General features: G+C 39.4%; 1 protein-coding gene across 4 annotated transcripts in view; it reads right to left on the bottom strand.

Annotated features, from left to right (window-relative positions):
- Positions 1–7,864: 7,864 nt before the first annotated feature.
- Positions 7,865–15,105, bottom strand: part of ADGRB3 (adhesion G protein-coupled receptor B3) — a 688,563-nt gene continuing 681,322 nt past the window's right edge. For all 4 annotated transcript variants that reach the window (XM_029069998.2, XM_029069995.2, XM_039912307.1 and 1 more), the window contains 2 exons: positions 14,433–14,537; positions 7,865–9,127 (listed from right to left, as the gene is read on the bottom strand). In XM_029069998.2, the coding sequence (XP_028925831.1) occupies positions 8,939–9,127; positions 14,433–14,537 (294 nt within the window). In that variant the 3' untranslated portion in view covers positions 7,865–8,938. The remainder of the gene's footprint in view (positions 9,128–14,432; positions 14,538–15,105) is intronic.

The raw sequence follows: 15,105 nt of genomic DNA, 5'->3' as shown, positions 1-15,105 counted from the left end.
TAAGGAACTACACTTCCTAATAGTAATTAATTTCTATTTGATGCAGAGTTGGATGGACAACCACTGGAGGTTCTTAAGGAATAGGAAGATAAAGACTGAATTTTTTTAGAAAAATGATAATGTTGGTATTTGTTAAGCACTTATTATGTGCAGAGCACTGTTCTAAGCACTGGGGTAGATACAGGGTAATCAGGTTGTCCCACGTGAGGCTCACAGTTAATCCCCATTTTATAGATGAGGTAACTGAGGCACAGAGAAGTTAAGTCACTTGCCCACAGTCACATAGCTGCCAAGTGGCAGAGTGGGGATTCGAACCCATGACCTCGGACTCCCAGGTTCGGGCTCTTTCCACTGAGCCATTCTTGAAGGCATTCCAGTATCGACTGGAATGGCAAGTAGGTCAGCTCATACAGTAGTCAAGGCAGGAAGTAATAAGTGCTTGGAGCAACATAGTAGCAGTTTCGTTGAAGAGGAAAGAGCAGATTTCAGTCATGTCAAGAAAGGAGAAATGACAGGATCTGGTCACAGAATGAATATGTGGGTTGAATGAAAGAGATAAATTGAGGATTGTACCAAGGTTATGGACTTGGGAAATGGGAAAGATAGTAGGGTTGTCTACATTGAGGTGAAAGATGGTGGAAAGATGAGGAGTTCTATTTTGGGCATTTTTAGTTTAAGGCATCAGTGGGACATCAGTAGGGATGTCTTGAAGGCAGAAGGAAATGTGAGACTGTTAAGAAGGAGATAGTTGAGGGCTGGAGAGGTTGGTTTGGGAATCATATGGAGGGAGGTGGTAGTTGAAGCTGTGGGAAGGAAGTGTATTCTCTTGGGGAGTGGGAAGAACTGGAGAATAGAAGGGGAGCTTTGAGGGAAACCCACTGTTATAGAGAGGGAGGGAAGCAGAGGAAGATCCCGAGAGAGTTCCAGAGAGATGAGGAAAACAGAAGAGGATATCAAACAGAACCTCCTTACCATCTGCTTTAAAGCACTCAATACCTTGACTCTTCCTACCTAACCTCAATACTTTCCTACTAAAACCCAGCCCACACATATCACTTCTCTAATGCCAACCTACTAACTGTACCTCAATCTTATCTATCTCGCTGCCGACCTCTCACCCACACCATGCCTCTTGCCTGGAACCGCCCCCCCCAATATCTGACAGATAATCATTCTCCCCAACTTCAGTCCTTATTAAAAATTCATGTCCTGAAAAAGGCTTTCTCTGACCAAGTCCTCATTTACTCTTTTCCCTCTGTATTGCCCTAATTTGTTCCCTTTATTCATACCTCCTTCAACATATATGCATTATTTATTAATTTATATTAATATCTGTATCTCCCTCTAGATTGTGAGCTCACTGTGAACAGGGAATGAGTCTACCAACTCTGTTATACTGTACTCTCCCAAGCACTTAGTACAGTGCTCTGCACAAAGTAAGCACTCAACAAATACAGTTGATCAATTAAGCCCCTCAAGGAACTTACAAAAGATGTCAGGCTGGAGGGAAGAACAAGGGCCCTTTCCACAAAACTTCCATTTTTATCCCTGAGGAACTGCAGAAGGGAAAGAAAATGAGGAAAATCAATGTGCCTAGCCCGAGGCTCTCAAACCAAAGAAAATTGATGAAAATAGCATACCTGGACTATACATGGCTAGTAAGATGAGGGAAATCTTAAGCTCATTTAAACCCCTGCATACCAAGCCTATTAATAGCATATTAATTTTATAATGTGTGGTACAGTTGTAATGTTGGTTAGAAACAATCATTGAGTGAATATTTGTGTGGCTAGAAAAATGAAAGGAAATGTCGTGAAGTAAGGAGTGGACATACAATCACCAAAGAATTGTGGGATCTTCCCCTCTAGATATATTTATTTATTTTAGGAAAGAACTGACAACTCTTTTGGACTGGTTGGATTAATTTAAATTTTAGAGAAACTTCAAAGGTCTCAGTCTCTAATACCCTGCTTTAGGTAGTATTGCATTCCACTCTTTTTTTAACAGAAGTACCATTTTTGTCTTTGTGCCTGCTAATTAGAATTGCTAAAAGGGAAAATTGTCTGACTTTACAAGAAAGAAAAAAAATGGAGCTTTTACTGAGTGGTTGCCAAAAGAGATCTAGTGTGAATATTATTTGTTTTTTAAATGGGACATGGCATGAAGCTTTCAGTATCTCAGAATTTCTTGTCATTCTAACCTGTTTTTGCAGCTGCTATGGCTGGTATCCTAGAGGACCTTTTTTTATTATTTCCCCGGGGATAGATATTGCATTTTCTAGGATTACTTTTGCATTTTTTTCTCAAAACCAAATTTTACCACATCTAACTACTGGCTCAGTAATGATGCAGAACCAAGGACTTTGAACACTTTAGCCATACATCATGCATGACTCTACAGAATTCATAACAGTTTGCCTACTTTAATATTCAGTTTTCTAAAGATATGGAAACTGTCAGGACAGGGACTATTAGCTCTTACCAAAGAGGAGAATGAATAAAGGGGTTTCCTATGTTACCAACAGTTTATTTTTAAAATATTTCAAACAGACTACCTAGAACACTAAATCGCCAGAGTATCTAGCCTTACTAATTGATTGACAGGTTGAACAACACATGAATTTAAAAAAATATGATGCTTCAGAAATTCATTCGGGTTTTACAGTTCCCCTAATCATCTGGAAATACAAAGGTGTATAAAGTCATATTACTCTTTCCCAATTGGCGACCATTAATATTACTGAATTAGGCTCCCTTAAATAAGTTCTAGGCAAAATATCTGCCTATGGAAAACCAATTGCTATTCATGTTGTATATATAAGGAGATATAAATGCTCTATGAAGACAGCATCATTTAGACAGCTCGGGCATTTCTGTATAAGGCTAGTAAACTCTGGTGTTTGTTTCCGGGCTGTTTGGGTGACTGCTTAGGGATTGACTTGTAGCATTCTTGTCCCTTTTCTTCATGTAACACCACTGATGAGGCAAAATCTATCAAGATCTAATTGTGACCATATGGAAAAACTTACATTTATGAGTGCTCTTGGGGTGTTAGTTTAACACACATTTTCAAAAACTTGCTGCAACACTGTAGGCTTATTATTTGCTTCTGAGTCTAAGTAACCCTGTAAAAAAACTTAACCAATATTAGAAGTTCAGAGATGGGGGGTAGACTCAGAAGTCTAGTTTGCTAGAATTTCTGAGTTTTATCAGAGAGGTTTTTATTCAAATTTTATAGCATTAATGAGGGGACTGTCACACTGAAAATTACGGTCTTCGTATTTTCACATTAGCATGCTTGAGGGACAGGGCATGCCACCAAACCACTAAATTTTAGTGAGGTAAACTCAATCGTATTTTTGGTGTGCCTTGCCCCTCAGACATAGTCAATGTGAAAATCCCAGGACCATGATTTGTGGCTTGGATGAATTGTGTGCTTTTACTTGGCTCCAAAGTCCCTGAACCAGAATCAATCAATCAATCATATTTAATGAGTACTGTACTAAGTGGTTGGGAGAGAACAATATAATGTAGTTAGTAGAATCATTCCCTGCCCATAAGCAGTGAATAACATAGATCATGTTTAGGACAAGGCTAATGCAACTCATATATTGATAGCAGATACAAACTAATGCAGTGTATCTTTAATCAGTCAGTTCTGTTTATGAGTGCTTACAGTGAGCAGAGCACTGTAGTAAGTGTTTGGGACATTCATTCATTCATTCATTCAATAGTATTTATTGAGCGCTTACTATGTGCAGAGCACTGTACTAAGCGCTTGGGATGAACAAGTCGGCAACAGATAGAGACGGTCCCTGCCGTTTGACGGGCTTACAGTCTAATCGGGGGAGACGGACAGACAAGAACAATGGCACTAAACAGCGTCAAGGGGAAGAACATCTCGTAAAAACCGATGGCGACTAAATAGAATCAAGGCGATGTACAATTGATTAACAAAATAAATAGGGTAACGAAAATATATACAGTTGAGCGGACGAGTACAGTGCTGTGGGGATGGGAAGGGAGAGGTGGAGGAGCAGAGGGAAAAGGGGAAAATGAGGCTTTAGCTGCGGAGAGGTAAAGGGGGGATGGCAGAGGGAGTAGAGGGGGAAGAGGAGCTCAGTCTGGGAACGCCTCTTGGAGGAGGTGATTTTTAAGTAAGGTTTTGAAGAGGGAAAGAGAATCAGTTTGGCGGAGGTGAGGAGGGAGGGCGTTCCGGGACCGCGGGAGGACGTGGCCCGGGGGTCGACGGCGGGATGGGCGAGACCGAGGGACGGTGAGGAGGTGGGCGGCGGAGGAGCGGAGCGTGCGGGGTGGGCGGTAGAAAGAGAGAAGGGAGGAGAGGTAGGAAGGGGCAAGGTGATGGAGAGCCTTGAAGCCTAGAGTGAGGAGTTTTTGTTTGGAGCGGAGGTCGATAGGCAACCACTGGAGTTGTTTAAGAAGGGGAGTGACATGCCCAGATCGTTTCTGCAGGAAGATGAGCCGGGCAGCGGAGTGAAGAATAGACCGGAGCGGGGCGAGAGAGGAGGAAGGGAGGTCAGAGAGAAGGCTGACACAGTAGTCTAGCCGGGATATAACGAGAGCCCGTAATAGTAAGGTAGCCGTTTGGGTGGAGAGGAAAGGGCGGATCTTGGCGATATTGTAGAGTTTAGTAGACACATTCCCTGCCCACAACAAGCTTACAGTGTAGGGGGGAATCAGACTTTAATGTAAATAAAGCGTGGATATGTACATAAGTGTTGGGAGATCTTAGAGGTGAATAAAGTGGGAAAATCCAAGTGCGAGGGTGATGTAGAAGGGAGTGGGTGAAGAGGAGGTGAGTGAGGGCTTAGTCGGGGAAAGCCTCTTGGATGAAATGAGTTTTTAACAAGGCTTTAAAGGTGGGGTTAGTGATCATCTGTCAGGTATGAAAGTGTAGGAATTCCAGTCCAGAGGCAGAATGTGATGAGATCAAGGTACCATGATTAGGTTGACATTAGAGAAGTGAAGTATACAGCCCAGGTTGTAGCAGTTATGTAGCGAGATGAGGTCGGAGGGGGCACAATGATCAAGTGCTTTAAAGCCAATGGTGAGGAGTTAATCTTTGGTGTGGAGGTGGGTGGGCATCTGAAAAATAGATTCACATTATAGGAATATGCATTTTATTTTTACTCTTTGATTACTGGAATGTTTATTGAAAAATAGAGCAGATTATTGTTTTGCATCTTTTATGACTACAGATCATAGTAGCTTAAAAATCTTGTTGTATTATAAATCATTTATTCAAAACACAAATAAATGTACCTAATTGTTTCCAAGACTTTGTTTTTCCAGGTCTTTATCATGCAAGTCAGCTTAAGTGCAGTTTCGCTTAATACCAGAATAACAAGTTGGGGTGTCCTGTCTTCATTCATTCAATTGTATTTATTAAGCACTTACTGTGTACAGAGCACTGTACTAAATGGTTGGAAAAGTACAATACAGCAAAGAAGAGTGATACTCCCTGACCACAATGACCTCACAGTCTAGAGCTGTGAAGACTGACATCAATACAAATAAAATTACAGATGTACATATAAGTGCTGTGAGGCTGGGAGTGGTGTGAAGAGCAAAGGGAGCAAGTCAGAAGCAGAAGGGAGTGATAGATGAGATAAAATGGGGCTTAATCTGGGAAGGCCTCTTGGAGGAGATATGCCTTCAATAAGGGTTTGAAGAAGGGAAGAGTAATTGTCAGTTGGATTTGAGGAGGGAGGGCATTCCAGGCCAGAGGCAGGATGTAGGCCAGGGATTAGGGACAAAACAGGTAAAATCAAGGCACAGCGAGAAGATTAGCACCAGAAGAGCGAAGGATGTGGATTGGGTTGTAGAAGAAGAGAAACGAGGTGAGGTAGGAGGGGCAAGGTGATGGAGTGCTTTAAAGCCAATGGTGAGGAGTTTTTAATACGGAGATGGATATGAAACCACTGGAGATTTTTGAGGAGGGAGGTGTCATGTTTTGAACATTTTTGTAGGAAGGTGATCTGGGCTGCAGAGTGCAGCATGACTGGACTGGGGAGAGACAAGAGATTGGGAGGTCAGTAAGGAGACTGAATCTAGGTGGGATAGGATGAGTGATTGAATTAATGTGGTAGCAGTTTGGATGAATAGGAAAGAGTGGATTTTAGCGATGTTGTAAAGGTGGGATTGGCAGGATTTGGTGACAGATTAAATATGTGGGTTGAAAAGAGCAAGGAATCAAGAATAATGCCAAGGTTATGGGCCTGTGAGACAAGAAGGATGATGGTGCATTTACAGTGATGGGAAAGTTAAGGAGAAGGCAGGGTGTGGGTGGGAAGATAAGGAGCACTGTATTATTCACCCAACTCTCAGCCCCACAGCACTTATGGTACATACCCATAATTTATTTTAATACATCTGCCCCGCTACACTGTAAGCTCCTTATAGGCAAGGAACACGTCCTGCAACTCGGTTATCTTGTACTTTCCAGAGCTCTAAATACAGTGCTCTATATCTTAAGCACTCAATAAATTTGATTGATTCTATTACTGCATCTCCCAAGCACTTAGTACAGCATTCTGCACACAGTTGGCATTCAGTAAGTCCAAATGACTGATCGGTGTGTGGAATTCACATGTTAATAAAAAAGTCCATTCGTTATACCCTTGCTTTGTTCAAGCTTAATAGAAAAAAGTCCTGTTGACTTTGGGATCTGAAACTATTCGAGAGACTGGCAGATGTGGTGAAGATTCTTTAGTCATTTTTGGGAAGGGGAAAGGCTCTGCACTTACCATGTCCAGTACTGTCTAGCACTGGGATGTGGGAGTGATCTGAATGGTTGCTTAGCGATAGCAGGGCCAACTTCTAAATCCACCTTTTGTCTTCTAGATCAGGGAATTGATCTACTGCCATGAGGCAAGTGCTGGGTTTTTTTTCACCTCAGTCTTTAACAGAGGCACTGGAGCTATCCAGATATGTTCTGTATTTATTCAAACAAGGCTTGTGGTTTTCACTTTTCAGCAAAATGATGCTCAATATCCAACACATTGTACATGCATTTTCACACATTTTGTATTCCAGTTTATGAACTGAATGGTTAATCGTTGGGTAGTTCTTTGTTTATCTGCCTTAGTTCCAAAATGTCTTCCTAAAAACCCATCAATGCCTGTCAATCTATATATGACATAAATAAGGGGTTTTTAATTAACTGTGAGATAAAGCTGCATGCACACAAAATTCATGGTATAGACCAGAATGGACATGAATTCCATTTTCCAAACACATAGAGTTTTACAAAATCATCAAAAATCTTTTTGGTGATGTTTAATATACCATATATTATGCTATATACGAGTGCACTTATACCAGTGTAATTAGCATGTTCATTGAAAAATCAACCCCCTTTAACAGTAATACTCTTTTTTCCATTTTTTTATCTGGTTTATTTTTAAAATTTGATTAGAAATATATTTTCAAAACCTTTACATTTAACAATAAAAAATAACAAACAGGAGCTAAGCCTGAGCTGTTTCATTTCCACAAATGATCTTGGCAGTGAAGCTGACTCATAGTAGGACTGATGTTTTAAGGTTTTGGTGTTTTCTTGTTCTTTGTGTAACTGATTTAGCCTGGGCTGCACAATATCCCAAACCCACAGTGAACAATTTAATCATTTCCCTCACATACTCTGAATTTGTATATGAGAGAACAGCTCAGGTTTAACACCAGGCTAGTTTAAATCAAAGTCCTAGAACTGTTATGTCATCCTTTCCCTGCCTCAGCATCATCAGTAAATGATAAACCCATCAGACAAAAAAGCCTACATTGAATTATCCTTTATTCTCTATGAACTATATAGTTGTGAATCACTTTTTGAAAGTTTTTTTAAATTTTTTGCTACTGGATATGTGGTGGCGTTTTCCCTTGAATAAGCACAGAAGGTTTTACTGTATGCTATGGATAACTGTAAGCATAAATGGCTTTGATTCATGTACCAACCTAGAATCTCAAATCAACATATTTCCTATGTTTGTGGATAGTAATTTTCTGTTTTCTTTTTGTAGTGTTTTTGCAACAAGCTAGAAAAACATACTATTCATGTAAGAGAATGATGGCAATAGAATTCTGACAAGCCCAATTTACATGGTACATTGTTCCAAAAAGTATTTGAGTAGAAAATACAGGAGCACTGTACAAACCTACTATTACATTTGAGAAATCACTAGCCTCAAAGGAGTATTAACGGTATGTTATTAAAACCGTGAATACATTTTCAGGATCTTCATTTCCAAAAACTTTATAAATATGTAAATTTTAGATCAACAAATCCAAAATAAAATGCACTAAAAAAGTGATATGTAGACAAAAGTTTATTTACACCATACAACATTTTAAATATTTTATACACGGCTGCAGCAGAGAAAGCTACTCTGAGCTTTCCAGAGAAAACTGCAATAATAAAGATGTGAAATATATTATTCATATAAAAGTGAGATTATTACTTTATTGCATTTAAAGCAATGAAGAATGTAGCTCAACAAACATTCATTTAATGACAAAAACTTTGCTTTTATATTATAAAGTAAAAAGTGTAGTAATGGCAAACAGACTGTTATAAACTTTAAAAACTGCATAAATATATACATTGTGCTTCATGGTGAAGTTTTTTGAAAACTAAACCAAATGAAGCGGTTACAACATGAATCGTTGCTTGAGGTTTCTCTATAAAGATTACCTTACAAATCCATTCCACGGGTACTTACAACACAGGATGGTAGGAATTGTACACCTGGTTTCTCACTAGGGTTACCAGTGAGAATATACTGTACGAAAAAACCACTGACATTTGCTATATGAAGTTCCTGACATACAGAGTCATAATGTCCTGGTAGGAATGTCAGGCTTCCCAAGTCTTAGGTGTCAGTGCATTTAATTGTTTTGTTTCTGTATAATCCCTTATGAGTTTAAACTTCTGTTTGAAAATCCCCTTCTTGGACATCTAATGGCAAGTTCAGACACTTCTCCCATTCTGCTGGCCTTAGTTCTAAGGCATCTTTTGCCTCTGAATCTAAAACATTTATTGTGGTGTAATGTTGATATTCACTTGGGCTTTTGAAAGTGTCCCATGGATTCTTGTTTGGTGCTGGGTTTTCCTGTGAAGAGAAGAAGGGACAATTGCCATTATCTGATTAAACGGCCTTCTGTTTCTGACACTACTCATAGAGTTGTAGTTTCTCCAGAAATGACAAGGGTAATCAACAGTCAAAATTTCAATTCCTTTTGTGTAGGAACAGCTGATGATGTGAATTAGTGAGAGAAAAACATTCGAGGAAAATGGAATTTTAAAAGAAAAATGCCCATCTTGTAGAGTTCTGGTAGGGGAGGTAAAAAAAGAACTTTGCTTAGTTTTACAGAATCTTTGATTCAGGAGTAGGATTTTTTTCAGTGGCTGATCAGATGAACAGATATTAGAAAAGTTCATAGTGCCTGGCGTGGTTTTAACTCTTCACTGGCATTTGTTTCCAGTTGTTTCTACTAGTTTCTATTTTTCTCCCACAACCACGACTAACATTTTACCTTCTTCAAATATGTGAAAAAATAATTCATCCACAACTTAGCCAGGTTGCATTTCCTGACTAGTGAAGATAACTGGAAAGATGAGTTCTATTTGTGATAAATTAATCAGAAATTAAGTAGTTCTAAAATAATTCAAATACTAATAGAATATTGATAGAAAACTGATGAAATACTGATAGAATGATAAATTGTTGATTTTTGAGCCTCCAATATAGGTATTTCAAAATAAAAGACAATTGTACTTAAATTAATTAAAAATTACCTATTCCTTTCCCAAGGTTTGTACTCCCAATAATGCCTTTGTCTATGTTTTATCGTGTTTTCTTCCTTCTCATCGCATCTTACCTACAGCTAGCTCTTTGTGCTGTTCTATTCCCCATACACTTCCTCTGTGCTTTTGTCTTTCTACTAGTCTGTGGTTCTCCTACTTTCTTTGCCCTCTATTGTCATGCATCTCTTTCATAGAGGTTTTTCTCATCTCTTTCCCTTTCCTCTGTCAATCAATTGTATTTAAGTGCTTACTGTTTGCAGAGCAAAATCCTAAGCACATTGGAGAGTACACTATAACAATATAACAGGCACAGTATTATAAAGCAAAACTTGTGCTACAAGAGTTTATAGTTTTTCTCTTTTTCATTTTTCTTGATCTTTTCTTTATTCTTTCAGATGACTTTGCTTTCCCTTTATTTATTGTGTCTCCCCGTATTTTTATTCAATGGAGTTTCCCTCTTCCCAGTTCCCTTCAATGTCCTTATCTTTCTCTGTTTTTGTTTCAGCTACTTTGTGGAGAGATAATAGATGACACATTTGGAGACTGAAGTTTTATTTTCAGGCTTTAGCCCTAGTACTCAACACTAGCCTACTGGGGAGGTAGGAGGACCACAGTTGTTCATTTTCTCTCTCTCTTTCTCTCTCTTTCCCCCTCTCTTCTCTACTGCCTTTGTTGACTGCTTGGGCCTCTATGCCTGGACACTTCAGTGGAGCATTGCTATCCCATGAGATTGGAAAGCCAGTCTTTCTGGAATCATCTTTCTTGGTGGTGTCTCCTCTCCTATTACTGCCTATTACTTGTCAGGAGCCCTAGCCATTTTTCACATGGGCAGCAGAAAGATCTGAAAGATTACTATTTCATTTATACCTAGCAGCACTGATTCTTTTTTTGAATACTGAAACACTCTAATCTGTGTGTCTGTGTTGCAGAGTGGATTAAACTAGTTGCTGAGTTTTCTGTGTCTGTTAGCTAATTAGAGAATGGGACTCAGCAATAATGTTGTATCTCACAGCAAGATAATTTTCTTAATGACCTAGCTCAAAATCTCTTCAGCTCCAATGAAGCAATTGTTGAAAATAAGAGAGCTTTGGGGGAAACAGTTTGAAGATTACACAGTGAAATAAAATTGAACTAATTTCCTTATATTTCAGATTATCTAACATACATGTTAGACAATCGGATGATCATTAGTAGTTTGAATAATCACTGAGGGTTACTTTTAGACATGTTTTTCTTTAATGACTGAGCAAATTTATAAGATATTCTACTAATGAAAATCAGCTTGGGTTTCTTTAAGATAAATGGAGTCAAATTTAAAAGTGTATTTGACAAGTTATAGTGGTAGATGGATATACAATGAAGTTCATTCATTCAACAGTATTTATTGAGCGCTTACTATGTGCAGAGCATTGTACTAAGCACTTGAAATGTACAAATCGGTAACAGAGACAGTCCCTGCCCTTTGACAGGCGTACAGTCCAACCGTCCTTCCCGTCTCTCAGGCCTGCAACCTCGGTGTCATCCTTGACTCGGCTCTCTCGTTCACCCCACACATCCAATCCATCACCAAAACCTTCCGGTCTCACCTTTATAGTATCGGCAAGATCCAACCTTTCCTCTCCACCCAAACGGCTACCTTACTGCTACAGGCTCTCGTAATATTCCGGCTAGATTACTGTGTTAGCCTTCTCTCTGATCTCCCTTCCTCCTGTCTCTCCCCGCTCCAGTCTATTCTTCACTCCGCTGCCCGGCTCATCTTACTGCAGAAATGCTCTGGGCATGTCACTCCCCTTCTTAAAAACCTCCAGTGGTTTCCTATCAACCTCCACATGAAGCAAAAACTCCTCACTCTGGGCTTCAAGGCTCTCCATCACCTTGCCCCTTCCTCTCCTCCCTTCTTTCTTTCTACTGCCCACCCCGCACGCTCTGCTCTTCTGCCACCCACCTCACCGTCCCCCGTTCTCGCCTATCCCGCCGACGACCCTTGGGCCACGTCCTCCCGCGGTCCTGGAATGTCCTCCCTCCTCATCTCCGCCAAACTAATTCTCTTCCCCTTGTCAAAACCCTACTTAGAGCTCACCTCCTCCAAGAGGCCTTTCCAGACTGAGCTCCCCCCTTTTCCCTCTGCTTCCTCTACCCCCTCCTTCACCTCTCTGCAGCTAAACCCTCTTCTCCCCCCATTTCCCTCTGCTCCTCCCCTTCTCCCGTTCCATCCCCTCAGCACAGTACTCATCCGCTAAACTGTATATATTTCCATTACCCTATTTATTTTGTTAATTGAGATGTACATCACCTTGATTCTATTTATTTGCTATTGTTTTAATGAGATGTTCTTCCCCTTGATTCTATTTATTGCCATTGTTCTTGTCTGTCTGTCTCCCCCGATTAGACTGTAAGTTTAATAGGAAGCATTTCAAATAGGAAAAAAAAATCCCTCTGCCAAATTCTAGATGGTACAGTAATTTCTTGGTGGTGGCGGTATGGCAAGCACTGAGCTGGAAATTATTGTAGACAAGAAACTACTGTTTTTAAAAAGGGATTGAAAGAGGATACACTTTTGTTAGTATGTTTACTTTTAGACACTTGGATTGAAGCACTATTCCGGGAGCATGAGAGGTTCCAGAGTAGACATACAGAAATCAAGCAGTATTTTTCATCTGCCAAATATAAAATTTGTTCTTTATTGTTCATAATGGTCATGCAACACCAAGTTAACATCTGAGAGAAGAGTTCTTGCATGGTGCTGACAGAGGGTTGAACCAAAAGGTTGAATTAAACCATTACCGAACAGCTTCCTTGGAGCTAAAAATAGTTAGCTAAGCCATTAGCAATCCTGGTTGGCAGGGTTGCAGGGGACCTGCAGGAATTCATTCCCATCCTTTCTGGAAAGTAGCTAGTGATCTGTCAGGAGAGCAATCAGTTAGAAGCAAAGAGATCGACTAGATCATCACTCGAAGCCCCTTCTTGCCTATAGAGATTTGTTTACCCTAAAAAAACTCCTAATTTTTTATGAATTATATGTGTTTTAAGTTTGTTACTAATTTAAACAATTTTATTCAACTTTAACATGATACCATTTCTCACAGGCATATGTCACTACAAATGATCTGATTTAATTAAGCATAATGAACTCTCTCTATGTTTCATTAGTCATTAAATTGGAATAGGGAGGAGATCCTACTTATTTTTCCTGACAATCATATAAATGAGCCTTTTAATTTTTTTCTAATTGCATATGATTATACAGGTCTTAGAACAGGGAATGATGCAAAAAGACAGTGACTGAGCATTTGCAGAATTCAGGCATCATATTTGATGAAAAACATCCTTTGGAAATAACTTTTTTTCTACCTCAAATCTACCTGGGGAAAACTAAACAGTGACACTTTAGCTAACCAACGTGGGAATTGTGCTTTTCAGGAAGAACAGGAGCACAAGTTAAAGTCAGTAGCACCAATACTTGTGGAGTACTATAGCAGGCACTTGGAGAACATACAAAATAAATAAAGGTACCATCCTTGCCCTTGAGGGGCTTCCAGTCCAGTAGTATCTCCAAGTCCACCCTGGAAATTCTGACCTCAATATATCCACAGATAACATTTCAAAGCTTCTACCCTAATCATTTAATACCACCACCCACCCCAGCTGAGAAGCCTCAGTGACATCACAGACCACAGAGGTTTAGAAAGAAAGTCAGAGCTACAGCTGTCCTTGCCAAATTAGGATGAGGACGGAGGAACACACGCTCCTGCCATGAACACAGACTGGCTATGGTACACAATTTATTTCTATACTGATTTACAAGGGAAAGTCCCACCATTAAATTCCCCTACTCCTGGTTGGATGTTCAGAAGAAAACTATGATATGTCTTCATCCATGGAGTAATTAAGTTTAGGGCTCTATAGGCAGTCCTTTGTGTTCTTCCAGATTTCATCATTTGCAACCAAATTAAGATCCAAATACTTTACACTCATTCATTCATATTGATTAAAATCTTTCAATAATCTGTGTGCTGAGAGGAATTTCAATAGATGGTACAGTCATTTCCAAAGAACTTCCATATAACAGCAGCAAGGTTAAGGAAAAATCCATGACCACATTATGCTAGTTAGTTGGTTGTAAATTGCAATTCACAACACAGACTTTTGGATTTAGTTGTTGCATCCATTTTTGTTTAATGTAGAATTTTCAGCTTATCCTTTATCTTGATAAATCGGTGGTAACAGTGAAATTGTATCTATCCACCTTCATTAGCAAAATGCTAATGTTCTACTTGGCACACAGCACCATGTAGATCCCTGAAGGAGGTGGAAGGGAAGAGAATAAAAGGCCGAAGTCTGAACATCATTTACGTGACTCTTCTGATGTTTAACAGTGGGAAAGTGTTGATACTGGAAAATGAATTTCAAACTCTTAAAAGGCAACAGGAAAACCAGTTGGAAATCTATTGGCAGGATTTGGAAGCTGGTTTGTGTTTCCAGGAAATACTGCATGGCAAGTAGGCTGCATGTTGTGGTCTGAAACTGAAATCCATTCTTTATACTTATTCTCCCTAATAGGCAAGAAACAGGAATTTTAAGAAAGAATATGGTGTCAGAGCAATACTCACCATACTGCTTGTATTTGGTATGTCCCGAAATCTGTCCAAAGTCTGAAATTTCTGATTTAACTCTTGAAACAATTCCATATGTCTTTTCCTTGTATGCATGACCTTCTGCAAAAGAAAACAGTGTAACTTTTACTTCTAATTTTGATAATACATTTTAAAGAGCTATCACTTTCTCTTTCCTAATAAAGCAACTCTAGTTTGTCAGGAAACAGGTAGTCCCAATAGACTCAACAAATGGAAGCAAAAAAAAAAACCCTCTTTTTTCCCTAGTCAGCACTTCCTGTGTACAAAGTATTGAATTTTCTCTCCACTTGCAGGATTGCTAAATAAAAGCTTTACTTAGTAATTATGCATATTACCAATGCAGTATTCATCTAAGTGTGCTATTGTCTTTTTTTAATGGTATCTGTAAAAACTTATTATGTTCCAGGCACTGTACTAACTGCTGGGGTAGACACTGCTAATAATGTTAGACACAGTCCCTGCTTTACATAGGGCTCACAATTTAATCCCAATTTTACAGGTGAGGTAACTGAGGCACAGAGATGTGAAGTGATTCATCCAAGGTTACACAGACATGTGGTGAAGTCAGGATTAGAATCCAGGTCCTTCTGATTCCTAGGCCTATGTTCTAGCCACTAGGTTATGTTGCTTTCGCCCTTTCCTCTCCACC

Source organism: Ornithorhynchus anatinus, chromosome 1 (assembly GCF_004115215.2).
Source record: "Ornithorhynchus anatinus isolate Pmale09 chromosome 1, mOrnAna1.pri.v4, whole genome shotgun sequence".
Taxonomy (NCBI): domain Eukaryota; kingdom Metazoa; phylum Chordata; class Mammalia; order Monotremata; family Ornithorhynchidae; genus Ornithorhynchus; species Ornithorhynchus anatinus.
The sequence above is the reverse complement of the archived record's forward strand: the minus strand, read 5'-3'. Positions and strand labels throughout refer to the sequence as shown.